Consider the following 14,090-nt stretch of genomic DNA (forward strand, 5'->3'; position numbering starts at 1 on the left):
TGTCCATTTCAATGACTTCTTGTGTTGATGACAACCATATGGGAAGTCACTCAAACTTCTCAAAGTTGATATTACATAATGCCCAAATCAGGGGACCAACCCAATATATTATAATGAGGAACTGATACCATGTACTTGAATAAAGGTTGTGTGTGTATAATCTTTGCCCCTAAAAAGAACAACATGCCCCATCTCTAAGCTTTAGGTATTAGCCCTTGATTTGTTTAGATTATGTCTCTTCCTTTTTTTTTTTCTTTTTTTTTTTCTTTAATGCTAGATTTAGTATAACATTAAAGGGGTTTGGACATAATAATTCGACAAGTCATTGAGTTTTTCTTTTTTGATTTGGAAGATTAAGACAACGATGGGGTCATTCGAGAAAGAAGTTTGCTAATCCAAACATGAAGATTAGTATTAGGAGCTTAGAAGAGAAAAAAATTAAAAAAGATGGTTTACGACGAGACTTAGACACATGGGTTGTGTTAAAAAGAAAGCTCAAAATAATAGAAGTTGATAAAACATGTGATGAACTCATGATTTTTATCAAAGTTTAAGGGGACAAAGGTGTTTTTTCTCTTCTTAACTTTATGGTGTCAAAGCTTTTATATAAGTTGTTGGTGTTAGGAAGACTCGGAAAATATCTAACAATATCTTACCTAATAGAAAAAATAATTAAAAAATATGAAGGGTTTTTTTTCCTTTTTAATTCAAAAATTAAAAATTAAATTTATTTATATGTATATATATCTTTGCTTACAGCAAAATTAAATTTAATGGACCATGAAGTATACTATCTAAAGTGAATGGGACTTGCAGAGTTTGGTGTTGAGTTTGACCCTCACTTTTGGCTAATTTTTTTTTACCTAAAAGTGCTTTCTTGCAGTTTGGTCATTGTATCAAAGCACTTTGAAGTAAAAGATATTTAAGGTTTATAAGGGTTTTTTTTTTTTTTTAATTTTTGTATGGGAGATGAATAATGTTTATATTTTTGGTAAGAAGTGAACTCATTCACTCAACAAAGCTTTCCATTATTTAGATTTGACAATAGAAGTTATTTTCCACTATTCATCGATAAATTATAGACGATAAAGTATGATCTTATTTATGTTGCCATCATAATAAACTCTTTCCTACATTCTTTTGTTTCCCTTCATCTCTAATCATAATCACTTATTGTACAAAAACTTGCAAAATTTTCTCAACTCTTTTTGGTTTTATTAAATAAAAATTAATTCATTTATAAAATAATAGAAAGATATCCAATTCCATCCATCTTTGTCACGAATCACTTCATTGTAGGGTTTTGAATTTTTTGCGACGTCAATGATGAAAATGATATGTCCCTCAAACTTTAAGATATTAGCATGCTAGACATTGGCATGCCAAACGAAAAAAAAGGACTCACGCAACTTGATAATAACATACTTATTTTGGAAAGGGGAGTGTTACATCATTGAAAAATAAAAAACTAAAAATAAAATGTAGAAGTTCTTAAATATCCCAAACATTCCCGAGTCATGCCTCTCGATAAGGTTTTGATTCAGTACCATTAATTTTTGCTTTACATAAATTCAGTTTATTGCCTTAATTTAGACTTCATATCTATGCCGGCATATTTGTTATTTTAACTATAATTGTAAAGTTATTGCAATTTTACATAAGTTTGAAAATAAGTGACCTTTTTATTATTATTATTATTTAATACTTTAGAGAACTTAAATAAGGACATTTTTCTTGAAATAATAATAATATTAAAATATATGCCATTTTCTAAAAAAAAAATTTATTAAATAATAAAAGGTTGTATTTGACTATTCATTGACCATATAATTTAGGAACTTAGGTGACATTTGGAGACACTCCCAATTTTTTATTTTTTATTTTTAAAAATATTATACAAAATATAAGAACCCTAATGCACAATGTAGAAATTTATTTTGTACTCTTAAAAATTCTTTCTAAAATTTTAAAAATTTAAGTAAGTGAAAAAAAAATTACTTAAATTTTATAAATTTAAAAAATATTTCAAAAAATGTAGAAAAAAAAAAGTTCTCATCTTTCACTTTTGAATCGATATATTATTTTAGGGTTTTTTTTTTTTTTTTTTTTCTTTTGGGGGGTTGCCTCGTTATTGTCAACAAGGTTCGGCCGGTGGTCCCAGGGCATGGCCGGATTGGGCTTGGGCCGGCAGACCTGGGGCTTTTAAGAAATGCATGCCGGCATGGTGTAATGGGCCCCACCATCGGACGCTCCCCCTCATGGGCCCATTTCACAATTTTGATCTGGTCCAACTTTTAAATATCCTAGTCGTCCCCAAACCTCCTTGCTTCGGTTCCGAACCATGGGTTTGAATATTTTCGAACGTTGGGGGGAAAATAAGTCGAATCCACCGTAAGGACCCCTCACTGTTTCTTCTTATCCAAAAGGGATAAATTTTTCCATTGATTTATTTTTTCCATAAAAATAAAAATATTTTTTATTTCTTTCCTTTTTTTTGTGTATAAAGTGTTATTAAAAAAATATTTATAAAAAAACCTGATAGATCTTATTCATCATAAATTTTTTATTTTTGAATTTATTTGAAAATCCCGACTCAATCTGAGTTTAAACTTTTGTGAAAAAAGATGCAAAATAAATGAGAATATATATACTTGTTTGATCATGTTTTCTAAAACTTGTTTTTTAAAAATTATTTTTTATCCTTTAACTTAAAAACAATTTTTAAAAGCAAGTTTTAAAAAATATAGCCAAACAAGCCCATGGTTTTTTTTTTTTTTTAAACTAGTAAAAACAACTGTGACTTGTTATCTAAAAATTATTTTTTATTTCATTTTAAAAATTATTTTTAAATCATACTATCAAACAGACTCTTATATTTTTTTAGTTATAAAATGTTTTTTTTTTTTTTTTCATAAGATAGGTTGTAGTTTTCATTAAAGGAAAAAACTTTCAAATAAACATCATGACAATGATGATTAATTAAAAAACCACTTACCAAGATTAGGATAGGAAAACAAGCTCGGTAAGATTATAAAAGTAGAGCATGTAATTCTTTTTTAGAAAACTTGATCAACATTTTTCTTCCTTTCTCTCTTGAAGATCAATACAAAAAAATGTAATCATAAACTAGAAAAACTCTAATGTTTATTGGAAAAATTAACCCTAAAGATATGAGACAAAAAAATGGGCAGCGATAACCACTAAATAAGTTTCTTCAACTTATGTTAGATTATAAGTCCAAAATATATTTGTTTCGGTATCATATTAAAAAAAGAGAGTATATTTTCTATTATAACTTCATGAATAGCGCATGGTAGAGTAGAGCCTAATATACCGACCGACAATCCCGCAATATGAAATGAGGTTTAATATCCAATTATGAAGCCCTTGAAAGAAGATGATGAATTAAAATATATAGTCTTTATATAAAAATTAGAGGCAAATGTGATTTAATATGGAATCTTAATAGATGGTTCCCCTCCAATTTAGTTGCAGGTGGTGTAAATTGATAGGGACTTTTGGTCATTGTCCTTGGTATGGGGACATTGGCTTCTTTGTGTTTTGCTTCAAAACCTCTTCACTTCCCCAACCACAAAAAACACAACCAAAAAAAAAAAAAAAAAAAAAATCCAAACAAAAGCAAAAATTTAAAAATAAAACAAAGAAAGAGGAAATGGGGAGGGGTGGTGTTCAAGGAGTTGATATTTTTTGCAGTCATCTACAATCATGAAATGATGCATGCACGTTCACTTTTCTTGGAAGCCTGTAACTCCATAATGAACATGAAGATAAGGTAGTGTATGGTGCTCCATTTCCTTCTCTCCCTCTCTCCCCTTCCCCACACTCGCCCCTTTCTCTATCCATCTTGTTCTTCTCTCTCTCTCTCTCTATCTTCTTCTTCTTTTTTGGTTTCACGTCACTCGGGGCTAAATCCAAGTTTGGTGTGTAGGTCTACTTCTGCATGCCCCCCCCTTTTGATTTATACCCTATTCTCCTTTTTCCTATAGCTTTATATTTTCAAGGGGAATTTTCTCTTTTCCTCCCTCTCTCTCTCTCTCTCTATCTCACACACACACACACACACAAAAAAAAAAAAAAAAAAAAAAAAAACCATTTAGAACTATCATTTTTTTGTATTACATTTTATTTTTGTATATAAAGAGCACTTCTCTATATTTTTGTTTTTTAAATTTTTTAAACTTTAATCCTATTTATTTGTCCATAAATTTCATCTTTTTTATCTTTTATTTAACGTTCAAAAATTTCAAATTTAGCTATACCCATTAGGGGCTTAAATTCAAAATTTAATATATTAAGTAAAATGGATGCTTTGAATGAAAAAATGTAAAAAAAAAAAAAAAAAAAACTCACATAATTACAATGGCTTAAATTATAGTGTCATCATTGTTCCATGTTTCTTAATACCTTTCTTTTTGGTTATTTTAAGATGATGACCTATAAAATTAGTGTCTCAATTAATTAATTTTTTTTTTAACTCAAAGTTTGAAGTTAAGCTATTAAATAATTTACTCATCATTATTTTTATCAAGAGGTGTTGATGACCAAAAATGACACCCCATTGGTGGAAGAATATTTAATACTTAGTATATGGTAGAAATAATAATCTTTAATTAATTTTTTTTTAAATAATATAAAATTTGCTTTTCTTTATTTCTCTTCTTTCTTATTTTTACTTTAGTTTTTTATTTTTTTATTTTAACATATGATCACATTCCAATAACAAGTTGAGATAATGATAGGAGGTGTTGAAATTCCATAATTTATATGATTTTAATTTATTATTTATGATATGATTTAAATTTTTTAGAGGGTCCCTTTAACATTAAGGGAATGCTAACTAATGTCCTAATAATTGAATTAGATTGAAAGGGGTCTCTAAGTAACTTAAATTTAAGAATGCTTAAGAGAAGGATTTAGATAAAGTAAATCATTCATCTTACTTGTTATGAAAACCGTAATACAATACATAATGAGATTATATATATAATATCTGAATCGAGTTATCGAAATATTTCATTGAAAATCTAATTTAGGATAATATTTTTATATTATGTGCATTTAATGAAATATATTAATATGGAAAATGCCAAGGTATCGTTAGTGGTACTTATATAACAAAAAATCCAAACCGTTGAATATATATAGTGAGATCCAGACCGTTAAATGATGATATAAGTGTATGAATCAAAGTGCAAAGGTATAAATAAATGAAATTATGATACAAATAATGAAATTTGAAAATATGTACATGATATTTGTTAAGTGGCAATACCTTTTCGATAGGTATAGAGAAAATACATTTCCATATCGTAGTCAGACCATTTCAATGAACTTTTTTAGATATTCTAAATTCAATGGATTAAGATCTAAGTGAAAAACGAATATTTCCTTAACCTAGGGAAATTGAGATCCTTCCTTAGTTGTTTGATCAAGGCATCTCTTTATGAAAGGGGTTGTCCCAATAAGGCATTTGAGACCATGCCGTAAGAATGAATTGTTATGATTGTCACTTGAAAATGAAATTGTATTCTAATGGGTTTATGGTGTTGATCATTTGTCAAATGTTTTTGTCATGTTAGTGTAAAATCAAGATTTGTTCTATTTATATATGAAAGAAAAGGCCAAATATATTGAATAATTTTATTGCCATAATTTTGAAAAAATTAAAAAAATTACTTTAGAAATAAATTAGAAGACACGAGATGCAACTAATGTGTATGCTGATAAGAAAATGTGAAAGTAATTAATTATTGAATATAGTTATAAGAAAATTAATGACAAAAAAGAAACAAAGAAATATGTAGAAAAAGAAATTGGTGAAGGTAACTAATTTTATAAATTTTTTAATAGTAATTTTAGAGAAGTTATGAAAAAAATAATTGGTTCAAAAAAAAAAAATTCTACAATATCAAAGGAGGTTTATAAAAAGTTTTGTATCTTGATCTATTATTGTACTAATTTAAATTTTTTTTCTGCACATAATTATTGTTTTTAAACATTGATCATATTATTTTAAACATGATTTAAATTTTACATATATCTAAATAAGTTTGGACAAGTACATTCAAGCCTTGTTTGGGAACTATATTTGAAAATAATTATTTATTCTTCTAAACAAAAGAAATAAGAAATTACATTTGATAACAAAAAGTTAGAAAATATGGTATTTTTAGAGAATAACTTTTAGTTGTTTTAACTTATTTTTTGAAAATTGTTTTAAAAAATAATTATACAAATATGAATAATAATTAAACGATATTATAAATAAAAGTTATTCTTAAAACATATTTAAAACAATAGAAAAATAGTTAATAATATTTCAAGTTTTTAAATAAACTTTTGTTTTTATACAACATTAGAAAATATTTCTCAAAAACTTTTATAAAAAACACTTTTCAAACAGAGTCCCAACATACATTTAATAATGTCTCTCTTCGAAGTATTTTTAGTGGAAATATCTCATTTAAAAATAGTTTTATGAGAATAACCGTAATTTCAAAAGGTGAGTATGACATCGAAAAACATTTTTCTGTAATAAATTCTATAAGTAATTTTTCAGTCTTTAAAAGTATTTTTAAAATTTTGTTAAATGTCTAATTTTTCTTTAAAAACATTTTTAGGTTAAAAATGTTTTTTAAAAACACTTACAAATCAACTCAAATATAACATCCAAAAGCATTTTTCTATAATAAAGACTAACCCTAATTTACAACACTTTCTTCTAACGTAGATTTTAAATTATTTTTTATTTAAAAAAAAAAGGGAAAAGAAGTTAAATTAGGAAAAAAAATAATAAAGGGAAGATGGAAGGCAAGGATTAGCGGTAGAATACAAACCATCAGATATCCGAGCCTAAAGGTTCGGAACCAGGTTTGGTATGGCTTTTGGGAACAAAAATGTTTGGAAGAGAAGAAAAAAGAAAGAGAAAGTGAGAGAAAGAGAGAGAAAATTTTTTAAGAAAAAAGTGAAAGAAAATTGGAAAAAAAAAAAATCAGAGCTGTTCTCTCTTTCTCTCTCTACGCTTCCCTATAACTCCCCTCTCTCTAGATTTCTCCTTCAAAAACCCAGTCTTTGTAACTGCATTCTCGTTCACAATTCAATCCAAATCTCTCTTATTTTCATTGAATTGATTTGAAGCAAGTTTCTATTGTAGAGGTTGTGGGTGGAGCTCAGATGGGTATGCTTTGAATTGGGGATTTGAGTTGGTTGGCATTTGGGTTTCTTGGCGTTTGGTGTGGCAATGGCGACTGCAGAGGATGGAGTATTGGATTTCTCTGTGGCTTCTGTCGTTGAGGATGTTCTTCAGCAGCAAGGGAATCGATTAAGTGATGTTGATTTGGCGTCCAGGAAGGCCGAGGAGGCTTGTATGATCATTATTTTCCTTACATTTTGATGATTTTCTTTGTTTTATATTTTGCTTCTTTTTTTTTAATCAAATTTAAGATTTTTTTTTTCTTGTTTTGAATTTTGTTTGTGAAAGTAGATGAAATTCATTTGCATTTGGCATGGTTTTTATTCTTCTTGATGCTTTTTTAGTTTTGATTGAGATTTTCTATCAATTTTGAGTTCTTTTCAATGAACATAGAAGACATTTATTAGCATTTTGATTTTATTTTCATTGGGTTTTTATCGATTCTAATGTGTTTTCATTTCTCGTAAGATTATTGAATTTCTTGAATTCTGTAATGGGATGCCTTTGATATAACTTGGTATCTGTTAGTTTCAACAGAAAATGATTCCCGGAAAAAAAAAATTCCCGGGCTTTTTTCCCTTCTCTTTTTTGTCCAGGCTTCTGCCACTAAATCGATAATGCACTGCAATTCTTGAAGAAAATTAATCGCTGTTCTTTAGATTGCTTCAAGAAAAGATTATTTTTACACTTTAATATGATTATTTGCCGGGAAACTTTTTGGCTTGAAATATTTTCCCTCCAAACAAACAAAAGTTAGTTTTCCTGAAATTTCATTTTGCAATGATGTTGTAACGGTTCCTTCCCATCCTCCATAGTCACTGTTCCCATGTCATCTTTCTCCCTGCATTTTCAGTAGAGGGTTTCCTTTTCTTTCTTTTTTTTTTCTTTTAAATTTGATGTTTCATTTTTCCTTTTTATTATGTTGGTAGTGAAGTTTGGCTTCTCTTACTTCCAATTTACTTAAAAGAACTTACATGGGAACACTGTTTTGCAGCTTTGAGAAGGTATGAGGCAGCCGGGTGGCTAAGAAGGATGGTTGGAGTTGTTGGAGGTAGAGATTTGGCAGCAGAGCCTTCTGAAGAGGAATTCAGGCTCGGGTTGCGGAGTGGAATAATCCTTTGTAATGCCCTCAACAAGGTTCAACCAGGAGCTGTGTCAAAGGTATAGTTTGTCCTGATTTTTGTTATAGTTTCGATTTTTTTTCTTCATTATTTTCTTTTTCTTTTCTTTTAGTGTTCATGATGTTTATTGCTTATTCGTTATTAGGTAGTGGAAGGCACATATGATTCTGTTGTTACACCTGATGGAGCAGCTTTATCTGCATTCCAGTACTTCGAAAACGTGAGAAACTTCCTTGTGGCTCTGGAGGAAATGGGGCTTCCTTCTTTTGAAGCCTCTGATTTGGAACAGGTGAGTTTGCAGCTTCATTGACAAGAAAATGATGGGTTTTTGGTCTTGCAAATTTGCCTCAATTTTTGGAGTGCGATCGACATTTACTAAGATAAAATTTGGGAATGAGTAGACGATACAAAATGGCCCAAATCCAATATCACTTTTCCATTTTCTTAATTTTCAGGGAGGCAAATCTGCAAGGATTGTGAATTGTGTTCTGGCACTTAAATCTTATTACAACTGGAAACAAGGAGGAGGAAATGGATCATGGAAATATGGTGGGACTTGCAAACCCCCCATCTCTGGGAAACAGTTTGCAAGAAGAAATTCAGAGCCATTCGTGAATTCCTTTTCAAGGAGCTCATCAATAAGTGACAGGTCTCTAGATGGTTTCTCCAACGAGCAATTCCTAAACAGTGATCTTGGCAATGACCCGAGTGAAATGGTTAGCTTGCTTCCCTATTATAAAGAAAGAGTAGTAAGGACTTCCACTTTTGTTTTCTATTTTTATTTATTTTTTGCATTCTGATATGCAGAATACCTCTCGCCCCTTCAATACGCTTGTCCGTGCAGCGCTTTCTGATAAGAAGCAAGAAGAAATTCCAAATGTGAGAGTCCTAATTCCTTTTTTGTTAATTACAATACTTAACAAACAAACCCCGTTGGGGTAGGCATCTTGAAGGTGAATATTTATCACTCTCTGTAATTAGCGTAACACCCAAGGGGGTTAACATGGACAAAACTTTCATTAACTCCCACTGAAGATTATTTCAGACCACAAAAGGACCCAGATTGAGATATGTATGTATGTGAATATATATATATATATATATATATATGTATGTATACCATATGATTTGCATCACTCTCCTATGTAGTATAATCAATTCAGAAAGATGTCCATGGATCACTTGCCCATCAACTATATATATAGATTTCACTTTTACGAGGAAGATGGCTTCTTCACATCCTTCATGATATGAGCATTCTCTACTGAGTCCAATTAATCTATTAATTATTATTTATTCTGAGAGAAGCATATTCCTTTCATCAGATTGTGGAATCTTTGCTGAGTAAAGTTATGGAGGAGTTTGAGATTCGTTTAACGAGCCAGAATGAGCTGGTAAGTGTCGTTTTATATCAGTTTTGTATTATGTGATTATATACCAATACATTTTTTTACTTAAGGCTCCTTGCGAATGTTTGTGTATGATAATTGTCAAGAGCCAAGCTCGGAGTGAAATTTAAGTCAATTGTCTAATTGTTTCATTTAGAACCAGTTCACAAGCACAGGTTGTGAATTTTCTCATTGAGCTATTCACTGAGTTCTTGTCATTGCTTTGGTGGTCTGACAGATGAAACCAACTCCTAAAGATGCAGCTGTATCTGGTTTGAACAATTCTCTTTCACGAACTGCTTCAGGTGAACACAATTCTCTTTCAAGATCTGCTTCTGGTGAAAACAATGCTCTCTCGCAATCTGCCTCAGGTGAAACTAAGGTACAATCTTGGAATACCTCCTATGGTTCATTTTTCAGCATGCAAGTTGATAATGTTTATAATGAGCTTTTGATATTTAACAAAACTAAGTGGCATCTCCCTCTGCTGATGCAATGATTAAGATGGAGGAAAAGGCTTCAACACAGATAATAAAAGAGGAGTGCTACAATCAAGATGATACCCATGATGAGGAATCAGAAAGGCCATTTCTGAAACAGCAACTGTTGTTTGAACAACAACGGAGAGATCTTCAGGTATTTTACTGCAGTATCATTCTAGCCGCATAATTTTATTTTTAAAAAATATGTATAGGTCTAATTTGCTAATTGATAATGATATCCTGTAGGAACTGAAACATACTCTTCATTCTACAAAAGCTGGTATGCAGTTTATGCAAATGAAATACCATGAGGAATTTGAAAATCTAGGTACTATCTCAGATAAAATTTGTGCATGTTTCTTTGAAGGTTCATAAACTTGGAACTGTTAATCTTATTTTGACTTTGCTTTATAGGCAACCACTTGCATGGTTTAGTTCATGCTGCTTCAGGATACCGGAGAGTTCTTGAGGAAAACCGGAAATTATACAACCAATTGCAGGACCTTAAAGGTAAAATTAGAACTGGCTTATGCCAAGACTTATCAAGATGATGCAATTAAGTTTCTCATCTTCATCATTCTTTTTACGTTGAATTAGGAAGTATTAGGGTTTACTGCCGAGTGCGACCCTTCTTGGATGGACAACCGAAGTGTTTGAGCTCTGTGGATCAAATAGAAGAAGGAAGTATTTCAATCATCACCCCATCAAAGTATGGGAAAGAGGGCCGGAAATCTTTCAATTTCAACAAAGTTTTTGGTCCATCTGCAACCCAAGGTTGTTAAGGTCTCCATTTGGATGTTCATAAGATCCCCCCACATGTTAGTATTTCTTTTAATCATCCACTTTCATTTTCCTGCAGAGGAGGTATTTTCAGACACCCAGCCTCTGATTCGGTCTGTTCTTGATGGTTATAATGTTTGTATATTTGCATATGGCCAAACGGGATCAGGAAAAACTTATACTATGGTAAGATTTTCCATATATTATAATTCTTAATCATGATGATGATAAGCATTTTGTCACTGGCATGCTATTGATCAATCATATGACTATTTTTTTATTCCTCTTATTGACTTGTGCAGACTGGACCAAAAGAACTTACAGAGGAAGGCCTAGGCGTGAACTACAGGGCATTAAGCGACTTATTTCATCTCTCAGAACAGAGAAAGGGCACCCTTCACTATGAAGTTTCTGTTCAAATGATTGAAATTTACAATGAGCAAGTTAGGGATCTCCTTGTGACAGATGGTCTTAACAAGAAATATCCTTTTCTGCTTCATGGCAGTGGTCTTTTTCCCTATACTATTATGTTTTGTTCAATTGAACTCTTATTTCTAATTGTGTTCTTAACTCCTAAGCACAGTAGAAATCCGTAACAGTTCTCAGAATGGAATAAATGTACCTGATGCAAACCTTGTACCTGTTTCATCAACATCGGATGTTATTTATCTGATGAACCTAGGGCAAAAGAATCGTGTAGTGAGTGCTACAGCGCTTAATGACCGAAGCAGTCGCTCTCACAGGTATAGTTAATGTTGTCCTGTCCTACTAGATGTCTTAATTCTGAGCAGTGTCACTTCTTTAATTTTGTCTTACAATTCATGGAACCTCTTGAAAGAAATCATCTACAAGATTCTAGTCCTATTGTATGTTGTCTAAACAGATAATTACTTCTATGTGATATGTATTTGCAGTTGTGTGACGGTTCATGTTCAAGGAAGGGATCTAACTTCTGGAGCAGTTATTCGAGGTTCTTTGCATCTAGTTGATCTGGCAGGAAGTGAAAGAGTTGACAAATCTGAGGTGACGGGAGCTGGATTAAAAGAGGCACAACATATTAACAGATCTCTATCTGCATTAGGAGATGTGATTGCTTCCCTTGCTCAAAAAAATTCTCATGTTCCTTATAGAAACAGTAAACTCACTCAACTGCTGCAAGATTCTCTTGGTAAGATTTAATTGTCCTAGCATGTGGACCCTTCCCTGAAGTGTTGTGACTCTTAATTATGTTTTTGATTGTTGAATCAATCAGGCGGGCAAGCAAAGACGCTAATGTTTGTTCACATAAGTCCCGAGCCTGAAGCTCTTGGAGAAACAATTAGTACACTCAAATTTGCTGAGCGGGTTTCTACTGTTGAGCTTGGTGCTGCTCGGGTTAACAAAGAAAGCTCAGATGTCAAAGAGCTAAGGGAACAGGTGCTTATGGTTTTTTTGTTTCCCCTTTTCTTATTTTGCTTGATATCTTAAGAATGTACCTTCTATGTTTCTCCATTTTCCTGGTATGTTTTAGAGGGCTCATCTTGAGGCTGCCTCAGCTGATCAATATGTATTCTGTTTGCCTGCCATCAGATTGCTAACCTTAAGGCAGCTTTAGCAAGGAAGGAGGGAGAATCAGAGCACCAAATGTATTCCAGATCCAGCAGCCCAGAGAGACTCAAAATGAAGTCTCGTGGGTCTTCTCCTTCACTTCCAAGTTTGCGGAGTGTGGCAGACATATCTGGCAGTCGCAGGCAACCAATGGAAGATGTTGGTAACATACAGGTATACTCACCTTCTAAACAGAGTATTTCTCTCTCCATGAGTGGTATTCCTTGTTTGTTTGTTTTTTTATTTTCAATACCACTGTCCAATTTATTTGTTGTGTGTACATAAACATCAATTCAACTGCTGCGAATGCCATACTCGACCAACATTGGATCACTCCCACTGCAAATTTGATGTAACCCATGGAAAAACTGACTGATTATTAGATGGGAATTCATGTTTGATCTTCTGCCCTGCAGGTTCGAAACAACTCTGCACTAAAGCCAAGAAGGCAAAGCTTTGATCTCCATGATTTGGCGAAAGCCTCAGCTGCCTGGAAAACTGGCAGTAGTCCTGCGATGAGCTCCCAAAAGGAAGATGAGGGAGAAATAGGCTCTGGTGATTGGGTTGATAAGGCCATGCTGAACAAGCAATACAATGTAAGTAGAGACAGGAACTCGCCAGGAAGTTGGGAAGAAGACAACAGACAATTGCCCGAAATGTTTTTCCAAACTCATCTCCCAAACCCCGCAAAGATATACCCTGAACAACCTTTCAATAAATTTTCAACAAATCAGAAGGATGGTAGAGACTACGATGGACAGAGGAATCGGTTTGAAGTAGCCACCGATGATTCAGATGAGCTTGAAGCTGCCACTAGTGATTGTTCTGAGCAAGACTTGCTTTGGCAACAACTGAATCTTCCCAGAGTCTCCAACATTCCTAATGGGTTGGGGTCAAAAAACAAGAGAACCAATTCAAAGCTAGTAAAAAGCCCAGAAAAAAGGTAATCTGCTTGATTCTCAACTCTTCTATTCAAAAACCTCCAACCATTGCTCTTTACCTCGCCATTTTCATCATTCTAATGCAATGTCGTGAATTTGTTAATAATTAGGAGCTTAATACCATCATTGGGTACTTCAGCATCACGGAAACTACCCATTGGAATCAGTCCACCATTGCACAGAAGGCAGGCAGTTGCCGTTGATGGGAAGCAGAGAACTGGGAATGCAAAGTGAGAATGGAGTCTGTTTCCAGAACATGGTTTTATGATTTTGTTTTTGGTTTTGAATTTATAGTTAGGGAGAGAGAGAGAGAGAGGCTTTCTCACATATCAGAATGGCAACAATTCCAGTTGCCTGTGTTTTTATCCAGTGGTGATGGGGATGGTTATGGTGCCTCCTGCTGCCTGGTTTTTCGGTTTGTTTATACGAGTGTTCTTACTATAAAGGAGAAAAGGAAAAGGAAGATGACAAGTTGAGAGTCAAAAGAAATGTAGAGTTCTCTTACATACACATTTTTCTGTCCTGTGTGTTGTGTTGATGATCTTTTTCCCAACCAAACTTGAATTCTGGATTGGAAA

The 14,090-nt window shown here is 32.4% G+C and overlaps 1 protein-coding gene across 1 annotated transcript; it reads left to right on the forward strand.

Moving 5' to 3' along the window:
• The first annotated feature begins 6,878 nt into the window (after positions 1-6,878).
• On the forward strand, positions 6,879-14,090 carry LOC100257908 (kinesin-like protein KIN-14I). Its single transcript, XM_010661365.3, has 19 exons — positions 6,879-7,385; positions 8,208-8,374; positions 8,480-8,623; positions 8,790-9,050; positions 9,142-9,213; positions 9,660-9,728; positions 9,961-10,104; positions 10,227-10,358; positions 10,451-10,532; positions 10,619-10,714; positions 10,802-10,978; positions 11,064-11,170; positions 11,287-11,465; positions 11,566-11,727; positions 11,899-12,152; positions 12,237-12,400; positions 12,554-12,745; positions 12,988-13,514; positions 13,623-14,090. Exons 1-19 carry the CDS (start codon positions 7,262-7,264, stop codon positions 13,744-13,746), a joined length of 3,177 nt encoding a protein of 1,058 aa, XP_010659667.1. The 5' UTR covers positions 6,879-7,261; the 3' UTR covers positions 13,747-14,090.

The sequence above is a fragment of the Vitis vinifera genome, chromosome 14 (genome assembly GCF_030704535.1).
Source record: "Vitis vinifera cultivar Pinot Noir 40024 chromosome 14, ASM3070453v1".
Lineage (NCBI taxonomy): Eukaryota > Viridiplantae > Streptophyta > Magnoliopsida > Vitales > Vitaceae > Vitis > Vitis vinifera.